The sequence below is a fragment of the Triplophysa rosa genome, linkage group LG10 (genome assembly GCF_024868665.1).
Source record: "Triplophysa rosa linkage group LG10, Trosa_1v2, whole genome shotgun sequence".
Classification (NCBI taxonomy): Eukaryota; Metazoa; Chordata; class Actinopteri; order Cypriniformes; family Nemacheilidae; genus Triplophysa; species Triplophysa rosa.
In genome coordinates this window covers 13728274-13752043 of record NC_079899.1, presented here as the reverse complement: position 1 = coordinate 13752043, position 23770 = coordinate 13728274, and the positions used below count along the sequence as shown (strand labels likewise).

The 23770-nt window shown below is 38.2% G+C and overlaps 4 protein-coding genes across 7 annotated transcripts in view; 2 read left to right on the top strand and 2 right to left on the bottom strand.

Annotated features, from left to right (window-relative positions):
- The first annotated feature begins 1085 nt into the window (after positions 1-1085).
- On the top strand, positions 1086-5751 carry tpp1 (tripeptidyl peptidase I). Its single transcript, XM_057343894.1, has 13 exons — positions 1086-1189; positions 1507-1575; positions 1702-1841; positions 1914-2064; positions 2208-2329; positions 2469-2647; positions 2728-2926; positions 3037-3225; positions 3360-3432; positions 3533-3653; positions 4221-4379; positions 4477-4602; positions 4827-5751. The coding sequence occupies exons 1-13, from the start codon at positions 1185-1187 to the stop codon at positions 4962-4964; spliced, it is 1671 nt and encodes a 556-aa protein (XP_057199877.1). The 5' UTR covers positions 1086-1184; the 3' UTR covers positions 4965-5751.
- Positions 5752-6656: 905 nt separating this feature from the next.
- Positions 6657-10487, bottom strand: yy1a (YY1 transcription factor a). The gene is made up of 5 exons (XM_057343858.1): positions 9839-10487; positions 8625-8787; positions 8124-8184; positions 7874-8032; positions 6657-7723 (listed from the first exon to the last, which is right to left on the bottom strand). Exons 1-5 carry the CDS (start codon positions 10344-10346, stop codon positions 7541-7543), a joined length of 1074 nt encoding a protein of 357 aa, XP_057199841.1. The 5' UTR covers positions 10347-10487; the 3' UTR covers positions 6657-7540.
- A 616-nt stretch (positions 10488-11103) lies between these two features.
- On the top strand, positions 11104-19068 carry degs2 (delta(4)-desaturase, sphingolipid 2). The gene is made up of 3 exons (XM_057344139.1): positions 11104-11339; positions 15336-16078; positions 18186-19068. Exons 1-3 carry the CDS (start codon positions 11258-11260, stop codon positions 18327-18329), a joined length of 969 nt encoding a protein of 322 aa, XP_057200122.1. The 5' UTR covers positions 11104-11257; the 3' UTR covers positions 18330-19068.
- A 96-nt stretch (positions 19069-19164) lies between these two features.
- The window catches only part of evla (Enah/Vasp-like a), a 33504-nt gene continuing 28898 nt past the window's right edge, over positions 19165-23770 (bottom strand). The window contains exons 5-12 of one of the 4 annotated variants that reach the window (XM_057344136.1): positions 22347-22624; positions 22031-22134; positions 21697-21733; positions 21547-21607; positions 20830-20890; positions 20237-20297; positions 20059-20116; positions 19165-19983 (exon numbers count right to left, since the gene is read on the bottom strand). In XM_057344136.1, coding sequence (XP_057200119.1) covers positions 19946-19983; positions 20059-20116; positions 20237-20297; positions 20830-20890; positions 21547-21607; positions 21697-21733; positions 22031-22134; positions 22347-22624 — 698 coding nt within the window. In that variant the 3' untranslated portion in view covers positions 19165-19945. The remainder of the gene's footprint in view (positions 19984-20058; positions 20117-20236; positions 20298-20829; positions 20891-21546; positions 21608-21696; positions 21734-22030; positions 22135-22346; positions 22625-23770) is intronic. The other 3 variants (XM_057344134.1, XM_057344135.1, XM_057344138.1) reach the window with 3 other exon arrangements.

Genomic DNA, 23770 nt, shown 5'->3' with positions numbered 1-23770 from the left:
CCACTATACAGGGCCTGAAATAGCACATCTATATCAATTTAAAGTCAATTGTGTTTTAATTTGTGAGCTGTGATATTACCAACCATTCCTTTTTTTGCAATAATTCTATATTTTAAAAGAACACATCATCCATCAGTAAGGAAATACATGATGCTGTGAAACGACAAGCGAGTTATCTTTTGCAATGAAAATTATTTCTATTGTCGTACTGCTAGTCTATCTATTTAAGTAGCCTAAATATCTCTCATATCAAAAACACTGTACTAAAATTAACAAAGGTTTCAATACAGTTTTTTTCTTCAAAACATATTTTTTCTAGGGCTGTCAAATGATTAATCGTGATTAATCGCATCCAGAATAAAAGTTTGTGTTTACATGCTGGTGTTCTGTGCATATTAATTTTGTATTTATAAACACATACACATAAATGCATATATTTAAGGAAAATATAAAATATAACTATTAATAAACTTTTATTTACAATTTCAATTATTGGTAAATATAAATTAATACATTTAAAAATTTATAGACAAGTATGTGTATGTTTTGTCTTTATAAATACAAAATTAATATGCAGAGTACAAAGATATATATTATGTAAACACAAACCTTTATTCTGGATGTGATTAATCGCGATTAATCGTTTGACAGCCCTAATTTGTTTCATACAAATTAATCCGAACAAAAGTACCAAAACGGTTACTTTAATTATAACAAATCAATAATTAATTTTCTTGAGTGAAACTATTAAAATTTAAAGACGTAGGCTACTTTGAAAATATATATATTTTAACTTTGTTATTTAAATTATTTTAGTAAGCCTAATTCAATTTGCCATGTTGTAACAGTATAGGGTCTATCTCCAAACTGTACAAATATGTCTTCGCTGCTTTTTTGCTTTAATTTAATTTCTAACATATAACACTCGGCAATGGCATTATGTCAATGTAATGGAGTTCCTCCATTGAAACGTTAAAGTAAAGCTTTTGCGATATTTGTATTTGCGGATGTAATATAACATCTTTGAATACTCGATTTATGAAACGAATGCTCATCTCTTGCGGACTCTTCCTGCAAAGCGCAATAAATGATCAGCTGATGCTCACGTGACTGTCACATGATTAACGCATTCACGCCTGACATTGGTGGTGTTTTCCAGATCATCTTACGTGAATACAAGAATAATGCGGTACGTAATGTGCTTTACTGGCTGTTATGCTGCAGTAGTTATAGTTTCATAGTAATTTTTGTTGAAACTCCGTGTATTTAAAGCTTTTAGTCTACAATTTAGCTGACGAGGTCATACGTTCCGTCCAAACCAGCTGTGAACGTGCTGTGCATTGTTAATGTTCTCCGTGACCTCGTCTGTTTTTCTAGACGATTTATTATATAGTTGACTGCTGGAGTTTAAGGCAGCAAGGCAGTTTAAATACATTTGCATCAAACCAACAGAGGCGTATGGGTTCTTAAAGTGACAGTGTAACGTTATTGTTTCTTTCCTTTCAGGCTTGTTTTGTTTCTGAGCTGCATTTGGCTGGTCTGTGGGGAGCTGCTGGAGCCAGATCAAGATGCTTCGTAAGACACCTGCCACTTTTTAATAGTCATTAATCCCGAACTATGATGTTTATTTGATCATTAAAACGTAAACACAGATTTATTCGCATTGCATCGTGCTGTTAATCATTTACTTCCCCGTTTCAGTGTTCCCGAGGACTGGATCCTCGTCGAACGGGTCAAACCTTTGGAAGAATTGGAGCTCACGTTTGCGCTGAAGCAGCAAAATGTGGATCATTTGAAAGAGTTACTGAAACAAGTGTCAGACCCAGATTCACCGCAATACGGTAATGAGCTTCGATCGTCATAAAAAACAGAAACCACGCAGTTCTCACTCACTTTTAATTCTTTTATTTTAGGGAAGTATTTAAGCTTGGCAGAAGTAGCTGCTCTTGTACAGCCTTCGCAACTGACCGAGAAAGCAGTGCAGAATTGGCTTCAGAGTCATGGGGTCAAAAACTGTTACACGGTTGTAACCCGTGACTTTCTTCAGTGTGCCATGACTGCTCAGTAAGGACAATTTAACTTTATTCATGTAACTATGAATTATAAATACTTAAAGTACTTTATTAGTGCTCCAAGAGCTTTAAAGCAATTTTCTGGAATCTTCTATGACATATGACAGACATTTCCCTCTTATTTGTTCATCTCAGGGTTGCAGAAGCATTACTCCCTGGCACAAAATTTCGCCGCTATAATAAAGACGGGCAGTCTTTGTTGAGGTCGACCTCTCTATACTCCGTTCATGAAGATGTGTTTCAGCATCTAGACTTTGGTGAGCAGCGTAGTCCTCGCATCATTCGGTCATGTAGTATTTTATACTAAATAACATGAGCATAGCATTAAAAATGACGTGGTGTCAGTACCGATCTATTTCGTAATGCCTGTTTTTTGTAATTTGCTGTCTTTTAAAGTGGGTGGTGTTCACCGCTTTCCACCACTCGGAAGGGTTGTCGGTAAAGGCTTCAAAGGAACGCAGCAATCGGCGTTATGGTATCACTTGGGCGTTACACCATCCGTCATCAGGAGTCGCTACAACCTTACAGCTAAAGATGTGGGCACTGCTTCAAACAACAGTCAGGCTGTGGCACAGGTATGCTCGAACAAAATTCTGGAATGTACTATGTGGTTGTGCTAAATGTCTCCACTAACTTAAGACTGTATACTGGTTAGTTCTTGGAGCAGTATTACCACCCCGCAGACCTGGCTGAGTTTATGAGTCTGTTTGGTAGAGGATTCACGCACATGTCAGCCGTAGAGCGGGTCGTGGGCACTCAGGGTGGCGGGAAGGCCGGCATTGAAGCTAGCTTGGACGTGGAGTACATCATGAGCAGTGGAGCAAACATTTCCACATGGGTCTTCACCAATCCAGGTATTTCACCCAGGACGTAAAATAGATTTTTACCTGCTGTTCAAGACTGGTCTGATATGTTCAGTGTGGATTTGTAGTAGTAAGCAGCATCACTGTTGTCTCTGTCATAGGCCGTCATGAGTCCCAGGAGCCATTCCTTCAGTGGATGCTAATGCTCAGCAACATGTCTGCTGTGCCTTGGGTCCACACCATCAGCTATGGGGATGATGAAGACAGCCTTTCTGTTGCTTATATGAACCGCATCAACATTGAGTTCATGAAAGTGGGACTCAGAGGGATCTCTATGCTCTTCGCCTCTGGTAAGAAGAAGTGCCTTTGTGGGACTCTATTTCATCACCATATTTTGATCCGTTCCAAATCATATAAAAATATTACTTTTTATCTGGATGTAAAAACCCACACATGCTCAACTGGATCTCTTTGTTTTATGCAGGTGACAGTGGAGCTGGGTGTAGACATCTAACCAAAGAAAGAAATACCTTTAGGCCTAGTTTTCCTGCATCCAGGTGTTCAATTAATTGCAATCTGTATAACTGATCAAAAAATGCATGATCAAATATTGTTGATAATGTGTTAAAAATAATCTCGTCCTTCTCTTCATGCAAGTCCATATGTGACCACAGTGGGCGGGACTTCTTTCCAGAATCCGTTTAAAGTCACGTATGAGGTTACTGATTACATCAGTGGGGGTGGCTTCAGTAACGTGTTTTCAATGCCAGATTATCAGGTTAGATTTCTGTATGTAACTGTGAATTATTTGTGGTGTGAACGGCAAACCAGGTCTTAAACACCCCCACAATGATAAAAATATGAATTTTTATAGGCTTTTTTTGGTATGACAATCTTTATTTGGAAGACAGTTAAAGGGACAGTTGACCCAAAGATAAAAATTCTGTCATCATTTACTCGAGCTCGAGTTGAGTCCAAATCTGTATCCATTTCTTCTGTTCTGATAAACACAGAGAAAGATATTTGGAAGAATGATTGTAACCAAATAGTTCTTGGCCACTATTGACTACCATAGTAGGAAAAATGACAATGGTAGTCAAAAGTGCCCCAGAGCTGTTTGTTTCCCTACAGTTTTCAAAGTATCTTCTTTTGTTTAACGGAACAAAGAAATTGAGACATTTTTCCTACTGTGGTAGTTAATGGTGGCGAAGAACTATTTGGTTACAAGCATTCTTCCAAATATCTTTCTCTGTGTTCATCAGAACAAATACATTTCTACAGATTTGAAAGAATTTCTTTGGGCGAACTGTTCCTTTAAGGTTGTTGTTTGTGTTTTTCATTATAGACTGGTGCGGTTGGAAAATATCTGAAGAGTGTTCAGCCTCTACCACCACAGACGTATTTCAACACTAGTGGCCGAGCCTATCCAGACCTAGCAGCGCTCTCTGACAATTACTGGGTTGTTACCAACCGTTTGCCCATCCCATGGGTTTCCGGAACTTCAGTGAGTAAATATACAGAGAACATGTTTCATTCTGATATAGGTTATTTACTTATGAGATAGACTTGGTATGATTTTCTAATCTGGATGTTTTTCCAAGGCTTCAACTCCAGTAGTAGGAGGAATTCTTTCTCTCATAAATGACCATCGCTTCCTGAAGGGTCTACCTTCTTTAGGATTTCTCAACCCTCGCCTTTACAAATTGCAGGGTAAAGGCCTTTATGATGTAAGTGTTAATAAGATTTTATCATGCATTACATTCAATTGCTTTTTCCATTCGGGCTCCTCAACTTTTTTTAATAAAACCAAAATTATATCTGTACTGTTCTTACGGAAAATAAATGGACCTTCGGTAAGAAGCTGTCAGTGATGTCAATCTTGTGACATCCCTTCATTACTATTGTATTAGTAAGTTTCCTCCAAGCAAATAGTTGATTTACCTGTTTTTAGGTAACCGAGGGATGTCACCTGAGTTGTATGGATGATAAAGTTGAAGGAAAGGGTTTCTGTGCCTCTCCTTCATGGGATCCAGTAACAGGATGGGGAACACCCAACTACCCTGTTCTTCTCGCAGCTCTGATGGATTGAGCCACTGCCTGTTAAATGAAATTGCATAAATTCCACCAACTTTAAGGAAAACTTTTGGCAGATTTGTTTTTGTTACTTTGCAGAAGCATTTATACTATATTATATCACTGAGATTTCATAAACTGTTGCGAACAGTTGTGAAGTCTTTCACAAAACAACATTCTTACCATGTAAAGGGAACCTTTCATTAGTTCATCCCACACAGTCCCTCTTCCTGTTAAACAGGACATATAACTTTAATTCTTTGAGAGGAGTTTGATTGGCTCAGAACAAGTTTTAGTGATTGTTGGTGCATACCACGTTCAAGAACATAAAAGATAATATCACAAATACTGTCAAATATTTATAAATCTTAGCTTCAGTGCCCATAGACTTCCCATTTGTCAAAGGACTAAACAGATCAATTAAACTCTGAAGTGCAATATTTTCTAATTTTAGCTTTAAAATCCATGATAACAGATGCCTTCATCATAAACTTGAGTTTAAACGTTGAAGCTTGTAATAAAGTCAGACAAATTATTGAATATGAGAGCTGCCTAAACCAATTTGTACTCTTTATTGGGTTTCTTTGTAAAGAGATCCTCAGGGATTTAATGTTGAATGGAATGTGCTATAGATAGATAACTAGATGGTTGGTGTGACAAAATGTTTTCTACTGAAGTGCACTGAATGTTGATTTTGTTAAAAGATGCATTGTCTCAAGGATTCTCTCGAAAAGGTACATGAATGTTTTTAAGATCAATGATGTTTCTTTTCTATGAAGGAAGAAATAAAGTTTTATTTTAAAATAAAACTACAGCTGTGTGTTTCTGGTAACGGAGGTGACAGGCAGATATCCGCCTCCTAAAAAAAGTTGAAATAATTTAAGAGAATTACCTTGGAACTTGTAGTGAGTGGAATAGTTCTCCCAAAAGTGAAATCTTTTACTCATGTTCATCTTATCTGAAACCTATGGCATTCTTCAAACCAACTTTTGTGTTCTACACAAGAGTTACACTTGGCACTAAGCAGAAAATAGTTATCCTTCTTGGGTGACAATTCTTTAAATGAATAATCCCCCAAAAATGAAATTTAACCTCAGGCCATCCGGGTGTATGTCTTCCTTTCTTCAACAAATATTCTCTTGTCTATACACGGTCAAATTATTACGTGACCTATTATGGCTAAATTAATCCCAATATATGAATCGTTTTAATTTACAAAGGTATGGTTTTGCTTCAGAAGATACGTTTTAAAGTATTAATAACTTTCGTGATGGAAATATGCACTTTCAAAACTTCAAAAATGGGGCACAATTAAATGGCATTACAAACCAGGGCCAGGATTTTATTTATTACTCAAGATTGTGTTCGGCTGAAGAAAGGAAAACATGTATACATAGGATGGCATGAGGGCGAGTATATTATGTGGTAAATTCAATTTCTGGGTGTACTAGTCCATAAGACAAGCTTAATTTTGGCATGAGTTAACTTAGAAACAATTTTATTAGGGCACATAACCTACGCACGTTACTGTACGTTTGGAACGGTGTTCTATATTCAAGGTGTCAGGTTTATGTTGAACTGAAATTCATATTCCTGAATATTTCAGTCTCTACATGGAGTTCTGTTTTCACTTTGACATTAGAAAATGCCACATTAAGTAGCTGATTCAATGTTGTAAAATCAATGGGGTGAATAAATAGGCATTGCATATTAGGCATACAGTAAAGATATATATTTACATCCAATTTTAGTTTAATTGCGGTTACATTTGTCTATTCCAGTCAACGAGACTTGGTACAACATCATGTTTAACAGAATTTGAAGAGTCAATTAAAAAAAAACACATTATGATAAAATGTCAGGCTCTTTGCAACAATAGAGGGGTGTTTAGCTTTATTCCATATCATTAAATAAATTAAAGGAATTATAAGGGAAAGCATCTTTTCACATACTGAGAAGATTGTTATTGTATTACAAAAGAAGGCATGTGTATAGTAGTACTTCCTGAAGCTGGATAAAACAGTTTTAATTGGTTAAACACATTCTAATCAACATCTCTATTATCTACATGATTTCAAAACATTTGTACAGAACAGGTATACAAAACGAGATACCTGCAGGATACCTCTCGCAAAGAAAAGCTCTATTTACACTGAAAAAAGTTGAACTGCATTTCATTCTCCTTGAAGAAAGCATTCACAGGTTTTAAGTCTCAGGGACAACACACGCACACATTGTGACAGCTCTATGCTCTAAAAAGTGTACAATATGCACACTTTGAAGACATCTAAAAAGCAGTCCTTGTCTTTGCAAACTGGTAGAAATAGACACGCAGATTCTTTGGGTATGCGAACGAGGGTCCCAAATCAACAATCACATCTTCAAAAGAAGAAACTTTCATAGCTGGGAGCTTCGGCAAATTATTTCAGGTCGTGATGGGATAGTTTGGTGTCAGGTCCTCATTCACATTTTAATTCCCATCAAAATGTGCACTTAGATTCTCTTAGAAAAAAATGCTTTTAGAAACGACATAAAAATTGGGTTTTGGAGCTCGGGAAGCTGCTATCAGATCGGGTCCTTAGCAAACTGTACTCACTGATTGTTTTTAGCTTTTGCATGTGTCAAAATATGAGACTTCAGGTTGGTGGACTGTGCAAACTTCTTGTTACAGCCGTCAAATGGGCAAACGTAGGGCCTGTCTCCAGTGTGAATCCGCACGTGAGTCCGCAAGTTAAAGTCCAGTGAGAAGCGTTTACCGCAGCCTTCAAATGTGCACTGTAAAAGAGAAGGTGATAAAGCATGAACACATCAAAAAACAATCAGACAAACTGTATTAATTCATATTTCCCAATACAATTTGTCCTATTTTACGCAATCTAACCAAATGTACAAATTCTATAGTAAATATGGACAAATATATCGTACCTGGAAAGGTTTTTCACCAGTGTGAACCAACTGATGTCGTTTAAGCTTGGAACTTTCCACAAACGCTTTTCCGCATTCAGCGCAGACATGAACCCGTGGCCCGTGAGTGTGCAGGTGCTTCCTCATTGCAGAGTTGTCTCTTAACATCTTCGAGCAACCCTATGTCACAAGAGATGATTAAGAACTGAAATGCACTCAAGTTAACAAACATTTCCCATTCTAAACAAGGGTGATACAAAAAATGACTCACTTTGTGGGGGCATGCTATCGTTCTTGGAGAGTCATCCTCCTTTATCTTCCTTGGCTTCATTCTGCATTATAAAAAAACATTTATGTAAAACTCCGTGCACGTCATCAGCCATATTGTCGCTGTCAGGCAGAAATCTTGTATCTCCAAAAACGCAACTTTCCAAGAAATAAAAACACTTTTTTTTATTAAACACCGTCACTGCCAAGCTCTTTTTAACACTTTCATTAGTTATGTTTTTGCAAAACCCACAAACAAACATGAAGGGTAACCAATATTAATGATTTGTGAAAAAATAAAAACATGAAGATATCTTCAAGGTTTCTGCCCAACGGTGTCGATATACACTTTGTGACCCTACAACAATTTATATACTATGCATTTAGGGAATATTGTTTATACAGGGTATATTAATTTGTCTTGTGCTTATGTGCCTACTACATAACTCGTAAAAGCTAAAATACACAACAACTGCAGTTTAATTTAATTGGCTAAATTACCCACCTTGCAAATTCTGCCAGCTGTTTGGGGTCTGATAGGTCAATGCCGGGTATGCCACCAGGGGGCAGTTTCTTCCCAGTCATGTATTCCGAGTAGTCTGGAGGAGAGTTTTCTCCAATAATCTGCTCCTCCACCACAGTCTCATCATCAACATCCTTTTTATCATCTGTGCGAAACACAACATCAGACGCTTAGCAATAGTATGAAAACGTAAACCTCATAATCTAATCAAACACTGTGGGTGCATTTATTTATCCATTCATTCAAGTTAAACAACATCAAGGACAGCAAACAAAAACTAAATCAACCGAGAATAGTCCACACAAAGCACATGATTTTTCTTCACACATCCAGTCTGTTAACGCTACATCCGCTGAAAGCAAGCAAATTACTGTGTAATCAATAATTATTTCATCATCTCTGTAGGGATTGGTATGATTAGAATATGAGTGAAATATTTTACCTACGTAAACGCAATGTGCATGTTTAATATAAAATGTGCGTTTGTCGACGAGCTATTAAAATCCGTAGAATATCGCGACACCTGATAAAACCAAGTGTGATAGTTCATTAAATAAATACACAAAATGATTTAATAAAGCCTATTCTAAAATCGTCGTAATATTTTGAACTACATTTACATGATGTACGTGTTGACAGATTTGGATGTTTGCGTGAGATCTACCCCACTAACTTAGCCTACCTGAAACTAAACAGAAAATAATCTCTAGACATTACATGCGACTAGACTCCTCAGTTATAACATTTAAATACGCGGTAACGTTTGTTTATTGAGGGTAGACACGTTGTAAGGCTGCTAGTTTGCAGGCAAGCAGATCGTGTGTCTCGACGTCAGTCCCTCCCCTTCTTCAAAGGGAGCTGCGCCATTGAGGCCTGCAGTAGCGAAGCGCACTCACAGCGCCTCTCTCCGCCATCTTTCCCCGCTCAGACACGCGCCATCTTTCGGGGCCGCCGCCATAATGGTCTGGAGGAATATGGCGGCGCCCATCCACACTTAAAACATGGCTTCCATCAAAACAAAAACATTTAGACCGGGGCCACCATAATAACTGACTTTATGTCAGGAAAATCGCTCCTGGCACCAGGCGATCGGGCAACTTAATACGGGATCGAGGACAAGAGGCCCACACGAGGCCCTGTTAGTGTACGCGAGAACAAAGCACTTGATATGAATCTTTCACTCTGTCAAAACTTACCCGATGCCCACATAGTGACGGAAAACTCCCCCTCCAATGTTTTTATCTGCACTTGCTTCTGTTCCCATTTGCGTCCGCTCGCTTCTGCGGAGTTTAAGAAGCTCTTTTTGATCACTCTTTTGCCGCCGCCTCCACCTTTCTTCATCCTACCAGACGGGTTCTTGCCAGACACAGTAACTAAAGTCTGTTCGATATAGTCCTCTTCTGCCACCGGGACGGGGACAGGGATGAGAATTTGATCCTCGTAACTATCATCTCCGTGGAGATCTGAATCGTCGCAGCCCACGACCTCTTCTCGAGTTTGCACCAAAATAACCTCCTGATGGTTGACATGATTGGGATCGTCTGTAACCAGAGGCTGCAGCGCGATCATCGGCTGGTGCTCGTCGTCGTCTCCGCCAACCACTGTAGTCTCGATGGTCTCAACTTCGATTTCATGCAACTCCACTATTTCGGCCGGCATTTCAGAGCCGTCGGCTTCGATATACAGTGTCTCACCCGACGCCATACTTGGCTTTCTTGCTCTCAAAACTATATTAATGTAACCCTTGTGTCAAGTCAACGACCCACTCTCCCCCGCCTTCTCTATTAACAAACAGGCAAAACTCCGTCCCACAGTGACTGACTCCCGTTCACGGACTGCCTGAGAACCAGGCACACGAAATCTCGCGAGATCGGGTTCTTCATTTGACCTGATTCTAACCAGTTGACATTTTTGTAAGACTTTCCATTAAATGTTTGTGGTTTAATGTTGACTCATCTAAAAAAGACAGTGATCGTTATTCTAATATTTCTTTGTTATTGCTGATTGGTTATAGTATGTTTACGTCGGTACGTCGGTCTTCTTCGGCTGTTTTTAGACGTGGTTTATAAATAAACATCGAGTGACTGTAGTGTTTGAGTCTGCTAGAAAGACTGTTAATGTTAGTGTAATCCTTGATTACTGTTTCTAATTTTAATCACTTTCATTTATAATTCTGTATCGGTTATTAAACAGCGCTACCTTGTGGTTAACTGAAGTAAATGTTGCGACTAGAATAAAAGAAGGCTGTGAAACTAAAAACAGCTGAAGGGATTTTTGAATAGCTTGTTAACAGACAATCTATTCTCTTCATTAAATATTACCACTCGTATCATTTAAAACACATTGCAAAACACAGACGACAGTTTTCTCCCATCTGTGGCAAGCAACATTTTAATAGTAAGAAGCAGATTGCATGGTCTGTTAACTAGGGCTTATTGGGGCAACTCTGACAAACTATAGTTCGTTAGGTTTCGGTTGAAGTTGACTACTATTGCCATACATTCACTCACCGGTCCGGCACACCTTCAGCTTCTCTTATCTAAGAGGGCGTGTCCGAAACGAGTCTAGTAAGGCAGACTCACCTCAGATCATTACAAGCAGCACAGAGGTGTAAAATGGGCAAAGCAGGTGGACGCTGGGACTTTGAATGGGTCTACAATGAGCAGCCGCACACATGGAGAAGAAAAGAAATTTTAGGTAAGATTGAATAAATTCATAACAAGACCTGTACGACGGCAGAATATGATGAGGAGTTTGCGCGAAAACTTAGCTTCTGAAGTGAAGTGGTTTAGCAAGGCGGCGGTTTATTGGGTTCAGCTGAAAAAAAGGGACTGATCCCATTAACTTACATCATTTTTTGGAAAATTGCTTCTTGTTATCTGGATTTACAGCTCGTGTTGGCAAATGTATTTAAACTAAAAAAATAAGCACTTAACGTTAATATAATCTTTTGTGGTTTTGTCGATGTCACATTAAAGTAGTATACGTATGATGTGACAGTACACTGTTAGTCAGTGGTTACATAGCAATACGGACAATTTGGATGACGTTTAAATGTCAGATTTTACAGGACTATAATTAAAATGTGAAAAGTACCAAAGTCGGAGTAACATGCCTGTTTCTCCCGCAAGGTGTTTGTTTGGGTGGATGTAAGTAAAAATTGGAAATACAGAATCGGTGTTTTTAGTTTAACAATGTTTTACATGCCCTGTTTCTATCTATCTATATATGCCCTTCACTTAACACCCATATGCTCTATGCTTCATGTAACTTATTATGTTGTGTAAACGACAGTAGTGTGAAAAGGGAGCGTGCAGCATTTTAGTTTTATTTGTTATTTACCTACATTCTAAGTGAGCTGGGTAATCCCTCATTATTCACTTCTACATGTAATTGAGATAAAAAAAACACGTTTTGCCAGGAGTATGCACATCTATCACACAATGGCTTGAGTGGATTATAATTTTGTGTAAACGGATGCCAGGCTGTTTTAACAATTGCATTGGGGCTTGCTTAGTTACAGGAGGACACATTCTAGTCTTATGACTTATACCATGTCACGCTCTCAAAGCTGTCACAAGTTCAGTTTCCCCATTAACACATTTACAGTAGCATCTTGAAGATTTCTCAAACTTTATTACTTCACAACAAACTACATATGAACTCAAGAATTTACCTTTTTTTACAGACCACTTTAAACTATACAAGCCTAGCAGGTAGTGTCCGATTTCAATATTTCTTCAGGGTGTGTTATGCATTCTTCTGTGTGATATGTTCATCTTTATCGTCATGTGGTACAAAATCCCTCTTATGAAATAGTAAACTAGCTCATGTAGTTTTACACCTCAAGCTCTTACAATATGAATCATGTTTTCTTTTATCATCTTCAGACAAGGAAGGTTTTTGTTGGCGTGGGTGTTCTTGTGTAAAATAAACATCAACAAACCCATTAAAGGGATAGTTAGTTTACCCCAAAATAACTGTCGTTCAAAACCTGTATGACTTTCTTTCTTCTGAGGAACACAAAAGAAGATATTTTGGAGAGATGTCTCTGTGGTTTTGTGTCCATACAATGGAAGTCAATGAAGGCTAGAGTTGTTTGGTTACCAAAATTCTTTTAATATATCTTCAATATATAAACTAATATATGCTAATATATTTTAGTATATATAATTATATATAATAGATATTTTAAAGATATGTCTGTATGTTTTGTGTTTGGGCGAAGAAGAAGTCATACAGGTTTGAAATTACATAAGGGTTAGACATAACCCTTACATATCATGCATAAGAGTATGATGTAATGGTGAGTATGAGGGTCAATGATGATATATTTTATTTAGGGATTTTAATTTATTTTATCTCTTCAAAGAATTTTCATAAATAAAATTCTACCACACACAACTGTAATAAACTGCATACTGTAATAAAATACTTCAATTTTGGGGTTTCTTTCAACAATTGTAAAGAGGTTAGTAAGTCATTCATAAGAGATTTGTTGCAACCAGTGCTGATTTTGAATTCTTGTTTGTGTTAGGCAAATATTTTTTTTCATTATGTGTCAACCAAGTAGAGTTTTCTAACTTCATAGACTGGTTTTAATGGCAAAGCATCACCTCAGTTTGTTTAAGCATTTGAGTGCAGTTGAGGTAGCTTCATTTACACACTTTATAGAATCTGGTTACTCATTACACAGACGAACTTGGACAATGTTCAGAAACGCTGTGTCATAGCTCTGCCTAATCAATATTCCTTACCCTCAGAATCTTTAAGTGGAACCTAAAACAAACACCACCTTCAAAACAAACCTGTTTGTGTGTTTCCGTGACACAATGAGGCCTATTACAGGTGTGATTTGTGTTCTGGAGATAACAGACTCATGGGGGCAAGAAAGGATGCACGCAATAATCTATGTGTACATCACTGCATGTAAAGGCCCAACGTTGTTGTCACGGGCACAGCTGTGTTTATGTGAAACTCACTCGTTTGACCAGTATGTAAAATGTAAAGTCCAAACAAAACACACACGATTTGAAATATGGAACATTTCCGTGATAAAGGTAGACCAGGCGTGGCCATGTGTCACTTGGATCAACAGTAACTAATTGATTTTTACTACATTAGCCTTTGGTGAATAACACATATTATACAAATATTTTAAGAAGCAACCATTTGTGTAGCCAAAACACCAGCAGTGTGTACAATTTGCATTCAGACATTATGCAAACTGCATGAAAAAGTGTTATGTCAAACATGTGTGTGTCACATGTACAGAAATAAACAGACCGTACACCCCATAGAAATGGCCTTTTTCACATATCTGCACAAGCAAGTGCTTGTGTTTTATCAAAAAGGATACATAAAATTGACATTTCACTATTTGAAAGAACAACAACAAAAATAGTTAGCCACGTGGCGAAAGTAGGTACACCTAATATAAGTACATTTATAGACGTTCCATAAACATACGTTCTGTGGCCCAAATGTAACTTCCAGTAGACCTCCGCAAAGAATCAATAACTGTTGAGTTGTTTTAATTTAAGACAATTCATATGCAATAAAATATGAATATAAATTCAATTAAAAATAAATTGATAAATTATTAGCTGCTAGCCAGACTGATAAAGAAACACAGATCGGAAGTTAACATCGGGCCAGGCCCTTGCATCCGTTGAAACCGTCTATAGCCGTCCCATTAAATTCAGCTCGAACCACTTGGTGCAAAAAGAAATTTCAAAGAACCCGGGTTTTTTGGAGCAATGTGCTCTGGACAAGGATAACCATACTTTTTCTATAGAAGGAAATTGTATCTAGCATCTAGGGTAATTATATCTCAGTTTATTTAAATACAGTAATTCAATTTCCTTGTGGTTTTCATTTAAGTGTAAGACTTGAGTCTTAACCATTTCACAGAGGATTAAATACAAGCCCAAATACATCAAATAAGCCAGCAGTTTTTGAACTGAAGTACTGTTTTTTCCACATGACTGAAATGATGCAAGTGAAAGTGGCATCCACGAATCAAAGCTTTCCTGCCGACTCTCTTTTTAGATGTTCCACTGAATGACGTCTACACAAAAAAATCTGCAGAGCAAACGTATCTACTAATTAAAAAACACATCGTCGAGGCCGGGGAGGCTATCCCTAGTGGGAGCAATTAGTAATTGGTTGGCTTCCTATGCAACATCTTGACTTAACCTGTTAGGTCACCAGTAACAACTGTAAGAGAAATATGGGCTTCAATCTTTTTTTTTTTTTAGTTTAAGTACTACCATACTTTATTCCTTACGATTACATCTTTTAAATCATGTTAAAAGTGTGAATACAAGAATGATGAAAATCTGCTTTTAGTGATGCCAGCATCATTACGTCGAGTGTCGCTCAGTTTTTAATTGGGATGTTAATGCTTCAAGTGCAGTCTGTTGCTTTAATGAGAGTACATCAGCAAATCCTTGAACAATCCTATCACAAGCTTCTATGATAATCGCTTGAACAAAAGTACAGACAGCACTTTAAGCCTCATGACTTTCAACAATAGAAATGCATTTAAAAGATCTTTTAATGGATCACTTTATTACTGCCAATGATTTAGAACCAATTATAGCAAAATAATCTATCCGACCTTAATACATATTCTCTAGTCCACTATTAAATGATATATTTGTGTGTTCTCCTCATTTTCTTTCTCTTAAGCAAAGTATCCAGAAATCAAGTCTTTGATGGGTCACGACCCCCAGCTGAAATGGGTCGTGTCAGGAATGGTATTCACCCAGCTCCTGGCATGTTACATGGTCCATGACCTCTCCTGGAAGTGGGTGCTGTTTTGGGCGTACGCGTTCGGTGGCTGCATCAATCACTCTCTGACTCTAGCCATCCATGACATTTCACACAACGTGGCTTTTGGTAACAAACAGGCACGCTGTAACCGCTGGTTTGCCATGTTCGCCAATCTGCCCATCGGCCTGCCTTACTCCGCTTCCTTCAAGAAGTACCACATCGATCACCACCGCTATCTCGGAGGAGATGGCTTGGACGTCGACATTGCCACCGACATCGAGGGCTGGTTCTTCTGCACCCCAGTAAGGAAGGTGGTGTGGCTCTTTCTTCAGCCTCTGTTTTATGCGCTCCGCCCCTTGATCGTGAACCCCAAACCTGTGACCAAGCTGGAGATGATGAATGCGCTCGTGCAGTTTGTGGTGGACATTATCATCTACTATTTCTGGGGTCTGAAGCCTATCGTGTATCTCATCGCTGGTTCTATACTGTGCATGGGCCTACACCCCATCTCTGGACACTTCATTGCCGAGCACTACATGTTCTTCAAAGGTCACGAAACCTACTCTTACTACGGCCCTCTCAACTACATCACCTTCAATGTGGGATACCATATGGAGCACCATGACTTCCCCAGCATTCCTGGCAGCAAATTACCTGAGGTAAGATGTTATTTCCCTGCTGAGATGTTGTTTTGGGATTTGAGTTCGCTGGAGTTTCCATGAGGCATTTAACCTGCTATACACAGTTGATCGGCTGGTTAAAAGCGCACACTGAAATAGCCAAAAGTGATGCCAATTGTTGAAAGTTGGACATCTTCACTCCATTTAAATATTTTTTAAAGATGCATTAAAAATGTTGTATGCATGTTGTTGGAGTGTTTGGAGTGTAAACTGAAGCTCAACTTCAAGATGAATTTAGGAAGGCATGGCAAAAAATAATGGCATTAAAGGCATGGCCCAGGGCAATGTCTTATAGATCTCTACACCTTCAGTGTAAATGAGCCCCTAGGGCATGTCAGCAAACTAAATTAAGCATTACGTGATGTCTGTTAATATTTAAACAGTTAAGTATAACTACAGATGACAAATGGACAACTGCCTCACCTAGTTTTACTTAGTACATGTATTATATTGTTCAAATAATGTACAGTCATGGCCAAAAGTTTTGAGAATGACACAAATATTAATTTTCACCAAGTCTACTGCTTCGGTGTTTTTTATGTTTTTGTCAGATGTTACTGTGGTATGCTGAAGTATAATTACAAGCATTTCATAAGTGTCAAAGGCTTTTATTGACAATTACATTAAGTTTACGCAAAGATTCAATATTTGCAGTGTAGACCCTTCTTTTTCAAGACCTCTGCAATTCGCCCAGGCATGCCGTCAATCAACTTCTGGGCCACATCCTCACTGATGGCAGCCCATTCTTGTGTAATCAATGCTTGGAGTTTGCCAGAATTTGTAGGTTTTTGTTTTGCTTGAGGATTGACAACAAGTTCTCAATGGGATAAAGTTCTGGGGAGTTTCCTGGCCATGGACCCAAAATGTTGATGTTTTGGTCCCCGAGCCACTTAGTTATTACTTTTGCCTTATGGCAAGGTGCTCCATTATGCTGGAAAAGGCATTGTTCATCACAAACTGTTCTTGGATGGTTGGGAGAAGTTGCTCTCTGATGATGTTTTTGTACCATTCTTTGTTCATGGCTGTGTTCTTAGAAAAAATTGCGAGTGAGCCCACTCCCTTGGCTGAGAAGCAACCCCACACAAGAATGGTCTCCGGATGCTTTACTGTTGGCATGACACAGGACTGATTGTAGCGCTCACCTTTTCTCCTCCGGACAATCTTTTTTCCAGATGCCCCAAACAATCGGAAAGGGGATTCATCAGAGAAAATGACTTTACCCTAGTCCTCAGCAGTCCAATCCCTGTACCTTTTGCGGACTATCAGTCTGTCCTTGATGTTTTTCCTTGAGAGAAGTGGCTTCTTTGCTGCCCTTCTTGACACCAGGCCATCCTCAAAAAGTCTTTTCCTCACTGTGCGTGCAGATGCACTCACACCTGCCTGCTGCCATTCCTGAGCAAGCTCTGCACTGGTGGTGCCCCGATCTCGCAGCTGAATCAACTGTAGAAGACCATCCTGGCGCTTGCTGGACTTTTTTGGGCGCCCTGAAGCCTTTTTCACAACAATTGAACCTCTCTCCTTGAAGTTTCTGATGATCCGATAAATGGTTGATTTAGGTGCAATCTTACAAGCAGCAATAGCCTTGTCTGTGAATCCTTTTTGTGCAAAGCAATGATGACTGCCCGTGTTTCCTTGCAGGTAAGCATGGTTAACAGAGGAAGAACAATGATTTCCAGCACCACCCTCCTTTTAAAGCTTCCAGTCTGTTATTCTAATTCAATCAGCATTACAGAGTGATCTCCAGCCTTGTCCTCGTCAACACTCTCACCTGTGTTAACCGGAGAATCACTGACATGACGACAGCTGGTCTTTTTTGTGGCAGGGTTGAAATGGAATGTACATGTTTTTTTTTGGACTAAGTTCATTTTCATGGCAAAGAGGTACTTCACAATAAATTTCAATTCATCTGATCACTCTTCATAACATTCTGGAGTATATGCAATTCGCCTCCATAAAAACTGAGGCAGCAGACTTTGTGAAAATTTATATTTGTGTCATTCTCAAAAACTTTTGGCCACGACTGTACTTACCTAACAGTATCAAATGATGTTACAGAGTATTCTTATTGTCTTTTCTCATTTCACAGGTCAAGAGAATCGCAGCAGAGTATTACGACTCACTGCCTCAACACACTTCCTGGATACGAGTGCTTTGGGACTTTGTGTTTGATGATAGCATCGGGCCCTATGCCAGAATCAAGAGACAATACAAACTTGGCAAAAAGGAATAAAACCGGTAGATTACATATGTAACCGAACATGACACGGAAGTATTTGTACAAAGTGCTAGACTAAAACAGAAACCTGCAATTGAAACATAATAGGCACTTGCAGACCTTTAGCGGTTGCTTGAGAACAAAACCGTCACATGGTGAACCATAACAGCTAGATGCACCTGCAAACACTATTTTACAAACAACAATTTCCTTATACAGAATTATCCTCGGAGGATAAGGGGTTAATTGACTCTAGTTCATTTAAGTATATTTCCTGGAATTCTGATTATTACACGGTTCATGAAAATCTGTTGTGTGTATGAAAGCTCTTCTCAAAGATATTTCCATTATTTCACCTCTGATTAAAACATGACCTGATACTCTTCCCATGGTTAACATGTTCAATGAAATGGGAAGTGCACGTGACCTGAATACAGTTGTTTGTGTATCATCTTGTCTTTAACCTCTCTTGAGTCCAGTAACATTTTGGTGTATATTCAACATCTAATGACTGAGAAGTTTCATCTGGCGGCTTAAGACGAGGATGGAGGCGCTGGTGAAATCTTTGTTTAAGCTGACTTGCAATGTGATTTTGTTAGCAATGTGTTTTTGAGAACTAATTATTTAATTGTTCTTTTGCTTGTTGCCTAATTAGAAATACCTTTATTATTATTAAAAAAAATGTTGTTTCATATTCTGTCGTTTGCACTGACAACTCTTTTAAGCACCTCCTGTGAGATGTTTTAGAATCTGTATATTAATAAATGTTATTCTCTCGCAGTGGTTTTAGAGAAAATATGCTTGAGTGATCAATTTGAATGGACAAATACTCGAGACCTTTTTAGGGACTTGTAGGGGAAAAACATGTGACGATTGTTCTTTTTAATTCCATCATCAGTTTCACACTCATAGGACAGATTCAGTGTTCACAGTTTAATCCATTACTGAGTTAATCATGTCAACATCTGTCAGCTTTTAAAATCAGGATACATTGTAAGATTTACCAAATACTTTAACTTTTTGTGTCGTCTCCATCTCATTTCACCTTCAAATTAAGTTAAAATGTCCACTGAATTTCTGCATTGGCCATAAAACAAATCAGAAACTGGTTTAATTGTGCAGTAGTTTGCTGAAAGTTTAGCACGAATCCGTACTTGTTAAAACCAAAGAATAAGAACAGTAATATAAAATATAAAAGGCTGACAATAACTGTCGTGCAACTTTGTACCTCTCTCATTTAATATAATACAATTCTTAACCATAATAACAATGACCAAGAAAACAATAAAACAGTATAAACTTATAAAACAAAAATATTTCCATTAATTTCCAACTTGTTGACTTTAAGACTTGAAAGAGCGAGAGCAGCAAGCTGCACAGTGGACAGTCTCGTAACGTTCATTCCGAAGAAAATAGAAAATTCAGTGAAGGTCTGCTCGTTCACTCACTCGAACCCCTTACGCTTCTGTTTCCCCCTTCCTCAGTAATGCCTCGTTTCTGCACAGCATTTCTGCAACCGAATGGCAACTTTTCTGTTGCAGACATGATGCGAGAAATCTTCTTGTGCGCTTTTCTGTACTTCCTCGATCCTTCAGTCGTCGTCAGCCGTCGCAATTGACATTTCAGAAGACTTATGTGGAACCGATTCTTAGCAGTTCCCTTCTAATGGCTAGACAAAAATAAACATAATCAGAAACGTCAAAGATATCGAGTTTTTATTGAATTTATCCTCTTCTGAACCTACCATCAATTATTTCTTCTTTTACTTTCTGCAGTTCTCGAACAACCTCCTCCAAGATTTCCTTTGGAATTAAACAGATTTTATAATCATGAGGAAACCGGTTCGCCCCCTTTTTCTTTTGTGCAACACAATACCAAGATAACTGTAATAATAAGCCATCTGAAAGATATTCTGAACATGCCTGTTTCATTCTGTCAAAGTCCAACGACTCCCCGTCACTGGTGCTTCCGGCTGGTTTCGCCCTGTACAATCACAAACATTTTACATGCAATAAATCAAGTCAAAATAATGAGAAATCTAAACGTTTCTAGATATTTTTAACATCAACATGGTTTTATGATGTTTTCTCTATTTTCAAAGAAAGTTCGGCTTTGAGGCCATTTGGTGTGTTTACACAAACACTCAACGTGAGCTTACACAAAACATACAGCCTACATATCTTAGTTGTCAAAGAGCAAGAAAAACCTGCTTTGTTTGGATTCAGGTAACCACGTGCTTATGTTGCCATGGGATTTACTTCCTTATCGTCACCAATGGTATTGACAACCGAGTCATGTAATCGTACCCGCGAACCATAACGCTTGATAAAATCAGCTATTTCAAACCCTTCTCTGATACAATCCATCAAGGAATGCCTCACCCGAGACCGAACTTCAGTTTTCAAAAGTACCAAGAGTTGTAAAATAACAAGAAGCATTAAACATCAGAGTCGGGAGATGAGGAATTGAATAAACAGTGAATGTTTACCGCGCTGTAAACCTGTCGAAAATGTACCTTGACACAGCTGAGGACTTCTCTGAAGAGTTTGCTCGCTCCCAGGGCTTCTTTACGGGATCTGAGAGGAACGTTTCATTCAGTAAATTCTTTGCATTTTTTGGCTCACTAAATCAGATATGTGTGCTTTTAAAATATATAAATTGTGGGTTATGAAATGCACAAAAATATGTAGCTGGTACCACTGCAAAAATTCTAGCTATAAAGCTTAATCAGCTTAAAAAATGTAACTTATTTGACTGCATTACAGGAACAGTTCCTCCAAAAATGAAAACTCACCCTCGAGTTGTTCCAAATCTGTATAAATGTATTTGTTCTGATGAACACCGAGAAAGATATTTGGAAGAACGCTTGTAACCAAATAGTTCTGGGCCACCATTGACTACCATAGTAGGAAAATAGCTTTATGAATGACTTTGTTCTGTTGAACAAAAAAGAAGATATTTTGAAGAATGTAGGAAAGCAAACAGTTCTGGGGCACTTTTGACTACCATTGTAATTTTTCCGAATATGGTAGTCAAAGAACTGTTTGGTTATAAGCATTCTTCCAAATATCTTTCTCTGTGTTCATCAGAACAAAGACATTTGGAACAACTCGTAAATGATGACAGAGTTTTTTTATTTTTGGGTGAACTGTCCCTTTAAGTGGCATATTACTAGTAGCAGTCTTTTTGTGGTAAACAAGGTAAACTCAAGTCATAGTAAACAAACAAACACCTGCTGAATTTTGTGGGCCTGAACCACGTGAGGCAGATGAAGGGGAACCACTGGATTCTTCCTGCAAGAAATACAAGTTGAACCACTGTTAGTTGAATGTTGCTTAGAACGACACGTTCAAAATACACAGTCATGTGTTTATAGACATACGTTTTGACTCTCTTCTGGTTTCTCTGAGGCCTTCCTCCTATGAAAAGACACCATGCTTATTCAATCAAAGTTTGCAACAACAAATTATTTGTAGTAAATAAAGAGTTAATTTGCAAAACAGATATTTTCTGAAATCATGTTTTTATCGTGTTGGTATGTTTTTATTGTGTTAGTTGTATTTTTTGTTGTTATTATTACTCACGTAAAATAATTATTACTAATGTTTTAGTTATTACACTTGGAATGCACATAAAAAACATGAGTTATCTGTTTTTGCAAATGAACTGTTTTCACCAAATGCAAAAAACAAAACTGAAAAGGAATTTGGTCTGACCTCCGTGCTAAAAGGGCATGCATCTCCTGCATGAGACCCTCACCCCCTCCTCCACTGCCCCCACTGGAGCGGTTAGCATCGTTTTTGCTGCTGCTCTCCTCAGGCTGGGGAAGATAAAACATAGAACAATCAGTGATGTAGGTTTCATTCAAATACATTAATTATTGATTTTATCATTGTCGAGTTGTAGTTTTTTGATTGCTTTAATGAATTAATCATTAAATGAAAACCATTTAAACAAAAACATTCAATAAAAAGAAACATTAGAAGTTGTTTATCCATTGTTGAAACACTATACCAATGACACGGCACTCACTCGTTGCACTCTGCGCAGCTTGGCTCCAGCGAGAGCTGCAGCCAGTCCTGATGGAGCAGGACCTCCACCAGCCGGCAGTGGAGGTGGGGCGGGCGGGGGTACTGTGGCAGGTGGCGGAGGCCCGGGTAGTGGTGGCCCAGGTGGTGGAGGACCAGGAGGTGGAGGCCCAGGAGGTGGCGGAGGGGCTGGGGGACCTGCCATGGATGCTGGGGTAGGGGGGTGAATGGGAGGGGTGGATGATAGCATTGAAGGATGGCCGGGTGGAAGAGGAGGACCGCCTGAAAGAAGAGATGCTGCTTCATTATATAACCTTTGCTGTTGGGCTAAAACACAAATGTTTTGAACACGAACACACTGTAATGGTAAACACTTGTGCTGCTGACTTAAAAGTGAAGTGTGTACTTTCTACACCATAACAGAGATAGCAAACACTGCTGCTCTACCATTGGAAAAAGCGTGATGGCTAACTTGGATCATGTGAGGAACATCAGCTAATCAGTGGCAGGCGCTCAGAGTTTTACCACAGTCATAGTTAACGTAGAATGAATAGAAAAAACACAACTGTTTTTATTTCATTAAACAATCTACAAGATTGTATAATATTTTTATTTATTTCCTTTTAATTATTACGATTCATATCATCATTATAGGCACATATGGCAGTTAAAGGAATAGTACACCCAAAAATGGTCCCCATTGACTTTCCATAGTAGGACCATGGAAAGTCAACGGGGACAATTTTTGGGGTGAACTATTCCTTTAAAATAGTTATTTCAATTAAAGTCTTGTTTTAAAGGGTGAAACCTGAAAGCTAAAGAAAGTAAACATCAATATTTATTTATCTGCTTTTAAATATGAATACTAGTAGTAATGTCGTAAATAAATCCTACCCTTGACTACTACCCTACTGCCTTCTCTTATAAAACAGCATTTTGATTCCCAGAAAAACCTATATTCAGTTCCCAAAAAGTATTGTTTAGTGTAAAACATATTGAGGATAAGCGAACAGGGTGATAAATCATTAAATGATATGCTATTTCCTCACAAAACCTGTTTATGCAGCATAGTGAAGCCTACTTTTATTTAGCCTATGGTCTCTTTTACTTTTACTCAAGTAAAACCATTTTAAAGTAAATTTGTACTTTTTAAATGAAAAAACTGACATGTATTTATCAAAAGTAGTTGGGTAAAAAGTATGAAATAGGCTATGCTTTATAATGTAGGGAAGTCATTTTTCTTAGTGAAAACACTGATAAGGTACAGATACTTGATCCTTGTGAGTAAAATTACTCAAGTACTTTACACCTCTAGCTGTGCCAATGTAACTGTATTAGATGGTCTGAATGGTCAAACAAACAGTGCTTTACAAAAAAAGACACATATCACCTTTAAGTTCAGCAAGGAAAATGTACGAAGAGAAAAAA

What these genes read in the sequence shown, in the direction of transcription:
- degs2 (XM_057344139.1), top strand. Translation starts at nt 11,258, where the DNA reads ATGGGCAAAGCAGGTGGACGCTGGGACTTTGAATGGGTCTACAATGAG. An exon ending in GAGAAGAAAAGAAATTTTAG is followed by an intron (nt 11,340 to 15,335) that starts GTAAGATTGAAT and finishes CTTTCTCTTAAG; the next exon opens with CAAAGTATCCAGAAATCAAG. An exon ending in CTGGCAGCAAATTACCTGAG is followed by an intron (nt 16,079 to 18,185) that starts GTAAGATGTTAT and finishes CTCATTTCACAG; the next exon opens with GTCAAGAGAATCGCAGCAGA.
- tpp1 (XM_057343894.1), top strand. An exon ending in ATGGGTCTTCACCAATCCAG is followed by an intron (nt 2,927 to 3,036) that starts GTATTTCACCCA and finishes TCTCTGTCATAG; the next exon opens with GCCGTCATGAGTCCCAGGAG. An exon ending in CATGGGTTTCCGGAACTTCA is followed by an intron (nt 4,380 to 4,476) that starts GTGAGTAAATAT and finishes TGTTTTTCCAAG; the next exon opens with GCTTCAACTCCAGTAGTAGG.
- yy1a (XM_057343858.1), bottom strand. Translation starts at nt 10,346, where the DNA reads ATGGCGTCGGGTGAGACACTGTATATCGAAGCCGACGGCTCTGAAATG. An exon ending in CAGCTGGCAGAATTTGCAAG is followed by an intron (nt 8,185 to 8,624) that starts GTGGGTAATTTA and finishes TTTATAATGCAG; the next exon opens with AATGAAGCCAAGGAAGATAA. An exon ending in CGATAGCATGCCCCCACAAA is followed by an intron (nt 8,033 to 8,123) that starts GTGAGTCATTTT and finishes CTTGTGACATAG; the next exon opens with GGTTGCTCGAAGATGTTAAG.